At 39.5% G+C, this 13,525-nt stretch overlaps 1 protein-coding gene across 2 annotated transcripts; it reads right to left on the bottom strand.

The window, feature by feature from the left end:
• Positions 1-278: 278 nt before the first annotated feature.
• Positions 279-10,316, bottom strand: LOC306855164 (PR domain zinc finger protein 2-like). 2 transcript variants are annotated; one of them, XM_079393631.1, is made up of 4 exons: positions 10,221-10,316; positions 7,652-7,765; positions 2,046-6,643; positions 279-1,949 (listed from the first exon to the last, which is right to left on the bottom strand). In XM_079393631.1, the coding sequence occupies exons 2-4, from the start codon at positions 7,668-7,670 to the stop codon at positions 1,947-1,949; spliced, it is 4,620 nt and encodes a 1,539-aa protein (XP_079249757.1). In that variant the 5' UTR covers positions 7,671-7,765; positions 10,221-10,316; the 3' UTR covers positions 279-1,946. The 2 variants fall into 2 exon arrangements, with proteins under 2 accessions (XP_079249757.1, XP_079249756.1); XM_079393630.1 differs by having other exon boundaries at positions 280-1,946.
• Between the last annotated feature and the right edge of the window lie 3,209 nt (positions 10,317-13,525).

Raw genomic sequence — 13,525 nt, 5'->3', positions numbered from 1 at the left:
CCATTTCACTCTAATTACTTTTTTGATGGTCAAATACAAGATCCTGACAGCCACAATAAAACCAAATCCTTCTGGAGAGATCAAACTCTCAATAGAATGGGTTCAATTTTACAAGCCAGGTGATTCAGAAAATAAACACATAATGGACCTGGACTATTAGAAATGGGTATGCAAAAGCCTGGATTAGTCATGAAGCAATGCAGACATTGAATAGTGATGCAAGCCTAAATATTGGTATCTCAAGATACTTTCTACTGTCAAACAGCTAAAATCAAATATACACTGAAAAAAAAAGCAATTTAATATGTAAATTTGAACAATGCATTTTACATTTGTGAAGGTTATTCATAATCACAAAACACGGTCAACATTTCATTCCCAAAAATATATCAATGCAGGACAGCAAAGACATGCTGCAAGATGAAAGTTCTGTAAAGAAAAAGAAATATCGTTTCTAGTTCCTTGCTTAAAAAAACATTTCAAGCATTCAGATCTTGTTCAGAACCCTGTCCTCATTGTCCAAGTTGTAAAGTGGAAATAACACGGCGAAGACAGGTTTAGGAGTGAGAGGGATTATGTTGTCCAAAGGCAGAAAACGCATCAGTTCAAAGCTTGCCAGGAGGTAGACCACTAAGGATTTGAAGTCCAGTTGATGTTCTGTTAAAGCAGAGGCCTTATCCATTTTATAAAAATGAGAAATGATAAAAACAAAACATTTGTGTAATGCTTGGTGACCAAAGAAACTGTGTGCTTGCGGTGGCATCACAGCAATAACTGCTAATTATACTAATAATGCAACAATTTTAACTTTATTAAGTCTTAATAAACTGGAAGCAAATTTCTGCGGTTGCTTCAGACTGACATACATGCTTATAATATACCACTGAAAATTAATGCTGTGTTTATGCAGTTTTCAAGCAGGTGTCATCACATATTGTAAAATCACCTCAAACTTTGATATATCCATAAAAGGCAAATTAGCCTAAATAAAGTGCTTTTCTTCAGAAACAAGTAACCTGATTGACCAGATCACTAATTACATAATTTGGGTTGTAATAATGGCACTTACAACTATTAATTCATTTTCATGCAAGTGCAGAAAAAAGTTTGTCATTCCCAGTTGTAGTTTTAGTGTAATTTTAATGGCCAGCAGCCCTGCTGTAGATTTTGTAGATTACAAAAGGTACAGAGGAAAAAAAAGAAAAAGAAAAAATGGCTTACGGTTTTGGCTGGTTTAGGTGAAGGTCAAATACCTTTTACATACAAACTATTTTCGCCTGCTCACTCTGACTGTATCAAACAGCTCAATTGTTTTTACTATGCCAAAATAAACAAAAACATCAATAAAGTAAAAACAAAAATGCCTCTCGGATGAGAGCCTCAGTATGATAAACATTCCCTGTGAAGGATTACATTTAATTAAATATACATATATATATACTCTTCAAATAATATTTCTCAGTAAAAGAGCAGCAGGTCGAAATGGAATACAGTGGTGAAGAGAGGATCAGTCCAGTCATACTGTATACAGAAGTACATGCATTAGGAGACCACTGGATCTGAAAACCTCACAGATTAAATGGGGTGAATTAGTCTCAGAAAGAGAAACTGTTGAATGATTGCCTCTTGCAAAACCTAAACAGACCCAGAAGATCAACATTTATAAATCAAGTAATATGATGCTTAATAGAGATTTATTTATTTATCATATTCATCAGTCCATTTTGGGGGAAGGAGCTTAAAGGCTTATTTATAAAAGTGCACTGAGAAGATACTTGCAATGAGCAAACGCAAGACATGAGCAGGGAGATAACTCCTGGTCCCCCTGAACAGTCAGGCTGTGATCAGGTTAATCCAATTTAGTTGAAAGAAGTTCCCTTTCCAATCACTGACTAAAGCAATCCTTTGGAGACTGTGGAGTTCTACCTGGCTTGCTTCAATAGAGACTACTGAAATAAACACATAAGAGAAAAACAATCAGACACTCCCAAACTCTAACAAATATACAATATTATGTTAATGCTAACAGTGAAACTCTACATTACCTCAGACTGCCCTGGTTCATGGTTTGAGAGGTCTTCAGACTTCACTTCCAAAGGAGCTGAAGCACTAGTCATCTGTACACTGCGTGTCACTGGACCACCTTTTCTCTCCCGTGTCCTTATCGAAAAACGTTCCTCCTTCTTAGACGGTGTCATTTTCACAACAGACTCCTTTTTGACAACAACCTCCTTCTTGACAACAACCTCCTTAGATCGTTGCATTTTAGACAGCGGTAGTGTCGAAGATTCATCAGTAAGTGCAGGAGTTCTGGAAGTCAGTGGCTCGTTGCTCTTTTTGCCTTTCTTAGTTTGTGGGGCCATGTTGTCTGGATTTGAGGCTAGCCTCTTTGTACGTACCTGAGGTGCTTTATCTTTACTTGCTGGTGGAGCTTCACTCTCAACTGGCTCAGAGCTCCGGGCTCTGGTTTTCCCCAAGGGCTTTGCAGTTGGTCCAGAACCTGGTTCTTGTTTGACTTCAGAGTCAGAGGCTCGACTTCGGAGACTCCTGTTTTTGTCTTGAGGCATCAGTGCTCCTTTTTTCAACTTCTTGGCAACAGGTCTTTGTGGACAGCTGCAAGCAATGTGCTTATTGAGGCTGGCTGGGTATGTGAACTCTCGGCTACAGTATGGGCATGCATGGACCTTATGAGTCTCCTCTTCCTTTACCTGGGTTGTCGGTTTCTTTATAGAGGCAACCGACTTGTTCTTCTGAGATATGGCTTTCTGGACAAGCTGGTTTTTCTTCTTATTTAGGGCTGATAACTTTACTTTGGATGTTATATCTTGGTTAAAATTTAGCCTTTTCGGTTGACCCATTCTGCGGAAAGCATTCTGCCCAGCAGCAGCCCCTGTGGTGGTAAGATCATCATTCGGAGACTGTTTCACAACCTGTTTAAGAGGAATGGGATTTTTCTTAGGGGTGTAGCGTCTCTTATCACTAGCATTAGCACAAACTAATATGTGCTTATGTAGCTCAGGCATGTTGTCAAAGCTGTTTCCACATTTGGTACACCGGATCGCAGTACTAAATGTTTGGGGGATGTTGTGTGTGGTGAAATTAGTGGCGGAGGCAACCGAGCCATCAGGTGTTCGGTTGTGGTACGGGAAAGGTGGAGGCTTATAGCTGGGGTAGTGCTGATTAATGCCAAGCCGTACATCTGGACCTTTCGGTTTACCAGCCTCAGATGCCATAATCTTTATTGTAGTGTATAGTTCTTCTGTTGGGTCCTCATGGCCATTTTCCTCTTCTTCCACCTTCTTAGTGTCATCGTTGTGCTCCTTGGAAGAATCTTCAGAGGTAGCTCCAGCAATTGAGTCAAGAATAGCATCCTTCTCCACATTTGCGTAAGCAGGATCCGTGTAATTCTGAGGTCTGAGCTTCCCGTTTTCAACGGCAGTGTGAGTGCAACTCTGACTTGGATGTAGGTCACTTTGATGTTGCTGGAGATTGCAGAGGAAGGCAAACTCCTTTGAGCAAATAGAGCAAATATAAATTCTTCCCACCCCATGGAGAGAGGAGCGGTGCTCGAGGAGCGCAGTTGTGTTACCAAATAACTGCACGCAAAACTCACACTTAAAAGGCCACTCTGATGCATGCTCTATTATATGGCCACTGAGGTCCTTGATGGACCGAAATGGCTCTTTGCAGACGTTACACACAAAACTCTTGACAAAAGTCTCCCGTTCTGGTGTCTCAACCTCATCAGAACTTCTTGGTGGAGTTCCAGGTGAAGTGTTGCCTCCATTTGTGGTTATATCAACCAGCCCCTCATTTTTCCCTGTATCCTCTACAACAGAGTTATCAACCGCTGAACTCGTCTGGGAAGAATCCAATTCGCTGAGGAAGGTCGGTGAGGAGGGTTCCTTTTTAGGAGTTGATTGTACTGTAGAAAGAGAAAACTTTGATTTGTGTCGGCCTTCTGTTTTAATATTGAGGTCTTGAGGGAGAGTTCCTTTACAGGAATGGCTTTGGCTGGTTTTAGAAGCAGTATCCCACTCTAGGTGAGAAGAACCTGCTTGATCGGCATTTCTTAAAAACTGAGGCTTAGAATCAAGGGTTGAGCCCTCAAGTAGTGTTTCCGACTTTGAAGATGAATCTGCTGTACAATGTCTTTTTGCATCCTGAGGCAGTGGAGAAATTGCAGGGCATAACTGCTCAGCAGTTTGGTCTGATTCATTAACAATGGAATTTAATGTATCATGGCATGATTCTGTTAAAGCAGATGAATCCGACACTTCCTCTAAACTATCACTTGCCTTGGGGGACATTTTAGGGGACAACACAGGAAAAGGGCCAGGTGATGAGGCATCTGACATCTGAAAATGTGGCGATGATAAAGGTGGAGGTGATGGGATAGTGGGTAAAACTGGAGGAGGGGGTGTAGATGATGCTAAACTAGATGAAGACGGAGAGGACGGATTAATAGTCATAGGGGTCAGAGAGGGAGGAGAGTTTGATTCACAAGGAAGGTGGTCTGATCCTGATCCGGGACTAGAACAGCCAACACATGTGGCACTCTCAGAAGACGAAAGAACGTCAGGGCTTCCGAGAGCATTGGATCCTTCGTCTCCAGGTGAGTTTAGGGCAGCATACTCGTTCATTAAGACTTTCTCTAAAATGCTGGTATTGGGTTTCTTTCTTTTCACATGTGGTGTTTGTGTGGCTGAGCTTGTCTTTACTTCATGGTCAACAGGACTTTTACGGTTCACACTCAAGTCAAGCACAGCCTCTCCAGAGCCTTTGCTTACACTATTGTCTTTTTTACTGAAGGAATTCGAAAGGTCAAGTGGCTGCTGATTGCAAGAATTCCCCCCGCTTCTTGAAGGAGACCAGTCTTTTCCTGTCAGGCTTACAGCGTCCCCATGATCTTTGCTGGAACTCCAGGAATGAGTCATGCAATGGCTTTCAATCTTTGGGACCTTCAGAGAACATGAAACCCCAGTTACAGAGCTTATGCTGTCATTTCTTTGTGCCGGGCTACTCTGTGAAGTTGTGGGAGGGGAGGCAGTTCTTCTTTTAAATTTTCCTTGGACAGCAGGCAGTGAAGTTACTGAAAGTGGAGTGGTTAATCTATGGCTATCTGTGATTAGACCTACGGCTGGTTTCTGACCGTCTGGGGCCTGTAGTAGTTGTTTGAGTTTCGGAGAGAGATAAACGGATTTCTCCTTCTGAAAAGCTAACGTTTCAGTTGACTGGGAGAAAATGTTTCCTACCAACAAAGAGGACTGTGAGGAGGGGGAGGACAAGGAGGAAGAGGAGGACACCATTTCTGTTTCCATTTTCACAGCAGGCAGCAGTGGTGGTGTAGCAGTTCGTCTTTTAGAGGCTGCCTGAGCTACGCATGAAACTTCTTTTGCTGGACAAGTCCTTGTCTCGATTTTAAATGCGTGACTAATTTGTTTGGGACTTAGAATGAGAGCATCAAGGCCAAACAAAGCTGCGGTGCTAGAATCAACCTCGATGACGTCACAGTTGCTCACTGCGCTTGTGGATAGGATCTTTCCATCAATGTAATGGCTGAGATTTTCAGAAATGTTGTTAGAGATATCAACCATACACTCCTCTCTCTCTCCCTCATCCTCGGTCTCCACACTGGGCACATAAATTGGTGGTGGACTGGCACTTGGTGACTCTTCCTGGAGCGAAACAGACTGCCCTTGTTCATGCTGCTGCTGTTGGGAGGAGCCATCCTGCAGGAGCATACCTTTCCGACGAACACCTTTCGGCATTAGATGCCGTTCGTGGATTCTGCGCTGGTGCCTGCGCATGTTGGTGTGTGTGCCGAAAGCCTTGTTACAGTACTTGCAAGGATGAAGCTCTTTTGACTCCCCATTCTCATCCAATATAAAAGGTCGGTCAGATTCAGCACCAGGCTCGGTTTTCAAACTGTCAGAGGTTTGATGACGTGGACCGTTCTGTGTGTTCATAACGACCGAATGGCTTGGAGAGGATGCACGGCCAGAGGTAGCAGGATCGTTGGGTGCTGTGGGACTGTGGAGGAATGCTGTTCCGCTAAGTGATCCGGGCCTATTTAAAGTTTTACTCCCGTTCTCATGTCTACGTTCATGTCTGCGCCTGCCTACCTGAGAGCCAAAGGGCTTGGCACAGTACCGGCACTTAAACGTATGAGTCTGATGGTTTGAAGTAGTGTGAATGTGAGTGTGGCGCTCTAGGCCCTGCTTGGTGGAGAAATGACGCTCACAATGTTGACAGGGGTATGTTTCTCCTTGGGGGTCATCTTCGAAATCCCCCTCTGCCTCCGATTCAGGATTTGCTAAAGATGATATACACTCTGTATCACACAGCGGACTCTCTGTGCTTTCGTCTGCAGGGCTGCCCGAACGTAAATACAGAAGAGACTTTTCATTTCCATCAACTGATTCTGCCTCAGAGGGGTGCTGTGGGCTCTGAATTAACTGTGGCTGCTGCAGTTGTCCATCAACCTCTGTATTTTCCTCATCCATTCCTTCTCTCTGGTTTATCTCTGTTGTATTAGAATGGATAGGATTTTCATTTTCTGCAGAAGATGACTGGGACGACTGGGCTGCATTCTCCTGCTGCAACTCGGAAGGTGAAGAGGGTCTTTCATCACCATTAAGCCCTGAATTATAAGAAAAATATAATTAAAAATAAAAATCACTGAATGAAGTTGAAAATCATTTATCTAAAAGACATAATACTGCTACAATAACACTGCACCTAGAACTGGAACTAATCCATTGAATTGGTAGTGAAATAATTCAAACCTAATTTCATTATTGTCTAGTCAGGTTTGTATGCTGTGCATAAAAGCCTCCACTAATGATGTCTCTTTACAGAAGTAAAAAAACTATTTCAACAGACAGAACACATCTAAAAATAATGGAAATCACGGTGCAGGAAGAGTGCAAAACCTAAGCTGTTTCAAACATGAGAACACTTTATATTTAGTGCTTCAAACAAATCCATAAGCACATAGGTTAATGCGCTGTTCCATTTCTGGTGCCTGGACAGATGTGTGTGCGCTACTTAATGTGTTAAGACATGTTTTATTCAGCACATTTTATGGTTATATCCTTATCTATAAATTTTTCTAAATTTAGAAATTCAAATCAAACAAGTCTCTTTTTAAAGAACATTCACACTTTAACAGAGCACAACAGCAACATAAATCACAATAATTCTGACTAAAACAACTGTTGGACGTTAACTTAAGGTTTAAAATTCTACATAATCATTTTGGTAATGCTATTTTAATTAGCAGAAAGTTTACCATTGTTATTAATAATTGTATTATAATTATTATATGTTATTTACATTTTAAACCTCTGCAAATTATTCATCTCATAGCCTTCACACTGTATTCATAGCCTTCAATTTGCATACTGTTTAAACTTGGAGCAGGATGTAGAACAACAGGTTTTTCATTCATACACAGAATAAGTGAAATTTGGCTTTTTTAAATCCAATTAAAACTGAAATAAATGACACATTAAGTGATTATCAAAATAATTGATGGCTGCAGGCAGCCCTTCTGTTATCCTACCGAAACAAAAATATTAGGACTGAGCTAAACATACTCGTGAACGACACAAATCTCTGCCAGAGGCCGACGAAGAGCATAACATACCTTCCTCTAAGTCCCGCATCTCTGTGATTAAGGGTTCAACAGCACTCGATTTATTTGGTTCACAGAATCCACTCAAATCAGCCTGTCTGGCTTTTTCCGACAGCTTCCTCCTTGCTTCAGGGAGAGAAAAAAGAAAAATTTTAGTTTTAAAAAATTAAATAACTTTCAAGACTCACTAAAGGCAGCAAAAAAGCAATTAGGTTTAGGTTTCCTATCACAACCATCAAAACCTACAATAATTGAATCCAATGATATTTCATAGAAGGAATAAATGAATATAAACTGAAAAATGTAAAACACAAAAGGAAGAACATGTTACATTAACTAGAATAAAGAGCTCCACCTGCAAGATCCAAAACAAAACAAGTTATGCCACAGCCTTCTTTTCTAAACGAGCTGCTCACCACCACAAAACCAGATTGACTACTCAGTAACTACAGCACAGTGCATGACACAGGCAAAGAAATGCTTTTTTTCACATATTTAAAATCTACATCACAATTATTGCATGATAATTGTAGAGATAATTAATTGTTACTGAATAGCAGTTGACTACACTAGATTTATGTAAAGGGATAATTAACCCAAAACAGAATTCTGTCATCATCTACAAACTCACTCACGTCATTCCAAACCTGTATGACTTGCTTTCTTCTGTAGAAAACTATAGGATGATATTCAGAAGAACACTGAATTTCATTAAAATATCTCCTTTTGTGCTCAACAGAAGATAGAAAGTCATACAGGTTGTGACTTGAGGGTGAGAAAAACAACAGAATGAACCTTCCCTTTAATGGTGCATAAATGTTGGCAAAATACATGCATACACTTTTACACACAAAGGTACAAAGACATTGTCTCTTAGCCAAGAAAAACACCCAGCTATCAGCTGCTGTCCTTGTGACGAGGTCATCTAGGAGCATCTTATACAAAACCCAATTCATAAAACAGACACATGCAACTAACTTGGTCATCTGACCATATTTGTCAAATAGTCCTTCCCACAGATCCATTTCAACATCCATTTTCACAAGATAAAGATTTATGCGAATATACTGTGGGAAGTCGTGGCCTAATGGTTAGAGTCGGACTCGTAATCCAAAGGTTGTGGGTTCGAGTCTCGGGGCCGGCAGGGATTGTAGGTGGGGGGAGTGAATGTCCAGCGCTCTCTCCACCCTCAATACCACGACTGAGGTGCCCTTGAGCAAGGCACCGACCCCCCAACTGCTCCCCGGGCGCCGCAGCATAAATGGCTGCCCACTGCTCCGGCTGTGTGTTCACTGTTGTGTGTGTGTTCACTGCTGGGTGTGTGTTCACGGTGTGTGTGTGTTCACTGCTGTGTGTGTGCAAGTTGGATGGGTTAAATGCAGAGCACGAATTCTGAGTATGGGTCACCATACTTGGCCGTATGTCACGTCACTTAACATGTTAATGACATTTAAAAGTTTGCTGTCAAACTGTCTAAAACGATTTTTATTTGATTTTGTAACCTAAATGTAAAATATTTTTGCTTTATATAATATAGCATATTATATATAATATTATATAATCATTTATTTATAACATCTCGAGCCCTCACGATTTAGACAGTGTGACAGAAAACTTTACAATGTCATTGACATGTCACATATTTCAAGGACTACTTTTACTAATGTTTTTAAAATAAAACTTGGACATGAGCTAACTTGAAACTTCATGCATTTAGCTGCACTGTCATTGAACAGGTTAAAGTCAAATGTCCGTTTACTCAATGAAAAGAAAGGACCAGCAAACGCTCTTCTCAACAGCAAGTTTAGGTCAGCCTTTTCAGTCATTATTACATCAGTCTATAAAAACCATCCAGACCAGACACACTCACTTAAACTCAAATATATATTTGTGTAACATTTTATAGCAACTTTATTTCCCTAAAACCTTTATTGAATTACGTACACGCTCATAAGTATCATTCAAATAAACGTAAAACGGTGTTGTGCGACAAATCAATAACAGATGTGAAATGGACAAGCAAACAAATCAGTCTGTGAGCTTTTAGAGGATAAACTCGGTTTATTTTATGGCTCTTTAAGGTGTCGTTTGGAAGGTCATCTCTGTCAGACATAGGTTGTGTCTCTAAACCTAGGGAGCTGCCTATCTAGATGGCATGCTTGGGCATCACAGACGCGTTCAAACTTTTTAAATCGAACTCTCAGACGTGTCCGTGATGCTCAAAATGCTCTCTAGGTGAGAAGTTCACTAGATTTTGAGACTGAGATAAGGTCTGAGTCTGCAAGGCGGCTAACCGACCCGTTCATCAACATGAGGAAGAGTACGTTACATTTCACCGCACCCTGGCTCTGGGCTGTTTTTCGTTTTAACAAAGTTTATTAGAACAGAACATCATCCACAATACCTGTTTGTAAATGATCTTCGTATGAAATTGGCGAATAGCCAGATGGCTAACATGCTAGTTCCAGCTAGCGACTGCGAACGCGTCCAAATATAACAAACAGGTTTTCGCACCCCAATTACATATTTCTATATAAAAAACGCCAGGTTTGAGCAATAACTGAGGGTGTTTTCATTTTACCTCGCTTTACTCTAGGTGAACTCTTCTTGATCAGGTTGTTAGTCCTTTCTTCCTCTAATGCAGCAGCTATCTCAGGATTGTCTTCCCCATTGTACCACACGAGAAGTTCTTCGTCCGGTCCGATTGGCTGACGGGGAGTACAAGGACCAATCAGAGTCGAGCTTTTTAGCATGCCATAGGATGAACTACTATCTAGGCCTTGACGCTCTGTCAGGCATTTAGGAACAGACCCCCATAACAAACTAAGGTGCTGTATCAGCTCATTGAAGGGAATTAATATTTTATAACATTTTATGTGACGTCAAAGACTGTTTGTTCGTCTGTTAACTACCACAAGTGTAGAAAATGATGGGTATAAACAAGTAATTTACATGTACTGGTAAATTCAGAAAACATAAGTTTACTGGGCATAAATTTAAGCAGAAGCACAGCGATAATAATACTCATTCAATATTAGTCCCAGACATATTACTACTTTTCAAAGTTGAATAAAATGACAATCGTTGTTGTATTTAGTCCATTATCTTTGAGGGCATTTATATACTAGTGCAGGGGTTTTCAAACTGGGACCCTGAGGAGCCTGCTGTGAAATTTCTGTGAAAAGTAATAAAAAAAATATCACATCCAATCAAGACATTTATTCTATCAAGATCCCCTTTTTAACAGTAAGAAATATAAAACTATATAAGTTTATAATTTATATAAATTTATATTAGCATACAGTACATAAAATTATAGGCTATAAGTACATTTTCCTTCCTTGCAATGTACATGGTTTCACAAACAGGTTGCACTTGTTGCCTTCTTGCTTGCTCAACGGGAGTTCTATAGCAACATTTTCATTCATATTTAATTACTGTGAAAAGCACAAATAATAAAGGAAATGCAACTAAATACAGTTCTTTTTGGATTATACATCTAACATTAATAGTGGTAGGAAAAAACTATGCCATTAAGTTGATACTGGCTAACTTTAAAAAAAGCCTTTGCTTTAGTACACTGATAATACAAAAGCTAAAATTATAAAATCCTTTTTTTATTATTATTGTTTTTGAAAGTAGTATCTTATGCTCACCAAGGCTGCAGTTATTTGATCTGATTTAAAAAACAAAACAAAAAAAACAGTAATATAGTGAAACAATTACAATTTAAAATAACTTTTCTATTTGAATATTTTAAAATGCAATTTATTCCTGTGATGCAAAGCTGCATTTTCAGCAGCCATTACTCCAGTCTTCAGCGTCACATGATCCTTTAGGAATTATTCTAATATACTGATTTTCAGTGTTCAAGAACCATTTATTATTATCAATAAGAAAACAGTGCTGTTTAATATTTTTATGGAAACAAAAATATTTTTCTGGATTTTTTGATGAATCGAAAGTCCAAAGGGTCACAGAAATCTACCATAATAACACAAAAGTTGTTACCGTCACTTTTTTACTGTTAATTTAATGAATCTATGCTGAATAAAGGCATTTATTTTTTTTAAGTCTGACTGACCCGAAACTTTTGAACAGTAGTACTTTTAGGAAAAGTGTCCCATGCAAAGAAACCTATTATTTTGGAGGTCCTCCACATTAAAATGTTTGAAAACCCCTTTACTAGTCTACTATTTCCCTGTAAGTATATCCTCCAGACTCATGTTGAAAATCAACCCGATTCATCACATCTTAAAGGTTAACTTACCCTTAACACTTTGTAGTAAATAGCTCGGTTGATCTCCAGTGGAAAGAGGTTTTGCTCTTGAGAAGAGCGCGCCCAGTTCACATACCGCAACCAGTTTCCTTTCATTGGATCTGTGGCATCAATGCACATCCAACCCCAGGCTGGAAAATATACCTAATGATAGTGGAACAATAAGCATTTACTAAAGGACCAATGCTAAAACCTACATTCCATTCAAACGTTTGGCATCAGGCAGTTATCTCTTGATCATGAAAAAAAGGATCACCGCTTCTCCACAAATATTAAGCAGCACACCTGTTTTTCACACTATTAATAATAAGAAATGTTTCTTGAGCAACAAATCAGCATATTAGAATGATTTCTGAAAGATCATGTGACTTTGAAGACTGGAGTAATGGCTGTTGAAAATGTTCTTTTTACTGTATTTTTGATCAAATAAAAGCAGCCTTGGTGCGCGTAAGAAAATGCTTTTAAATGCAATACAAATTTTACAGACCCCAAACTTTTGAATGGTAATGTGTATTGCTCCAAATAAGCTTTGTGTTGATCAGTGTATTCAGACTTCTCGTCAGGCAGAAGTAGAGTTTCCTCTACGTGTTATCGAATGCATACCTCCCACATGTAAACATTGCTCGTCACTTGAGATCTCTTCTTTCGTTCTCCTACAAATGGTCCAAACCGTTTGCCTTTTGGTATTATTCTAGATGCCCAGACACCTGTAGAGAGACATGGACAGAATGTCATGTGAAATACTATGAGAGCAAACATTGGGAAAAGCAACTTTGTCTTCTCCATCTATTCATCATATTTTTAAATTTTTTAGTTGACAGGTTTTTGAGCATGAATCCGAGTCAGAATCAGAATGAGGCACTGTAAGATCTCCAGAGATGCTCTCACAGAGCCATTTTTTTGAAGCATTCGATATTAATCATTTATCTGTAGATTTCTAGGGCACCACCACAGCGTACTGCACATTCTCCGTTTCAAACATCAAACAAAATAAGACTGCAGTTATGTTGTTTGCAACGCTTTAACATTATCAGTCAATTTGGTTCACAATGCTGACCAGCTAAACCATGACTCCTATCAAAAGTGATTGTTGTAGAGCAAAACAGGCTAACTTTGTAAATATTTGAACATTAAATATGTTGTTTCAAAGTTAAAGGTTTGGAAAATTTCATAGGCTTTCATCAAGCAGAAAATACTGCAATGAACACATGATTGCTCGTTAACAGAATCGTTTACAAATACTCAACCATGCTGTTGCTCACCAATGCGACTGGGATTGACAGCAGACGGTCCCAGCTTCATGCTGTCTGGCAGCCCCTTCCACACATGTGCTGGGATGTCATCCAAGGTTTCATATGTTCCTTGAGACAAAGCCATTCCAGCCTTAAAAATGAGAAGGGTGGGCTTTACAGTTTACAGTGCGTTTCTTAACTGTATGTGTAACCAGTGCTCATGGTTTGAAGTTTTCAGTTTTTAAATGACATTAGAAAATAAATTGTTTCACAATACCTGCACCAAGGATTTAACACTCGATTGAACTTTGAGACTCCAAAGACCTTTTTAATTTCATGGATTCTGTAAAACAGAAAATAGGAGCAATTATTTTT

The sequence above is a fragment of the Barbus barbus genome (genome assembly GCF_936440315.1).
Source record: "Barbus barbus genome assembly, chromosome: 35".
Lineage (NCBI taxonomy): Eukaryota > Metazoa > Chordata > Actinopteri > Cypriniformes > Cyprinidae > Barbus > Barbus barbus.
The sequence above is the reverse complement of the archived record's forward strand: the minus strand, read 5'-3'. Positions and strand labels throughout refer to the sequence as shown.

Coding starts and splice junctions, on each gene's coding strand:
- LOC306855164 (XM_079393630.1), bottom strand. Junction 1,947..2,045: donor ATGAACCAGGGCAGTCTGAG/GTAATGTAGAGT, acceptor TTATTTCAGTAG/TCTCTATTGAAGCAAGCCAG.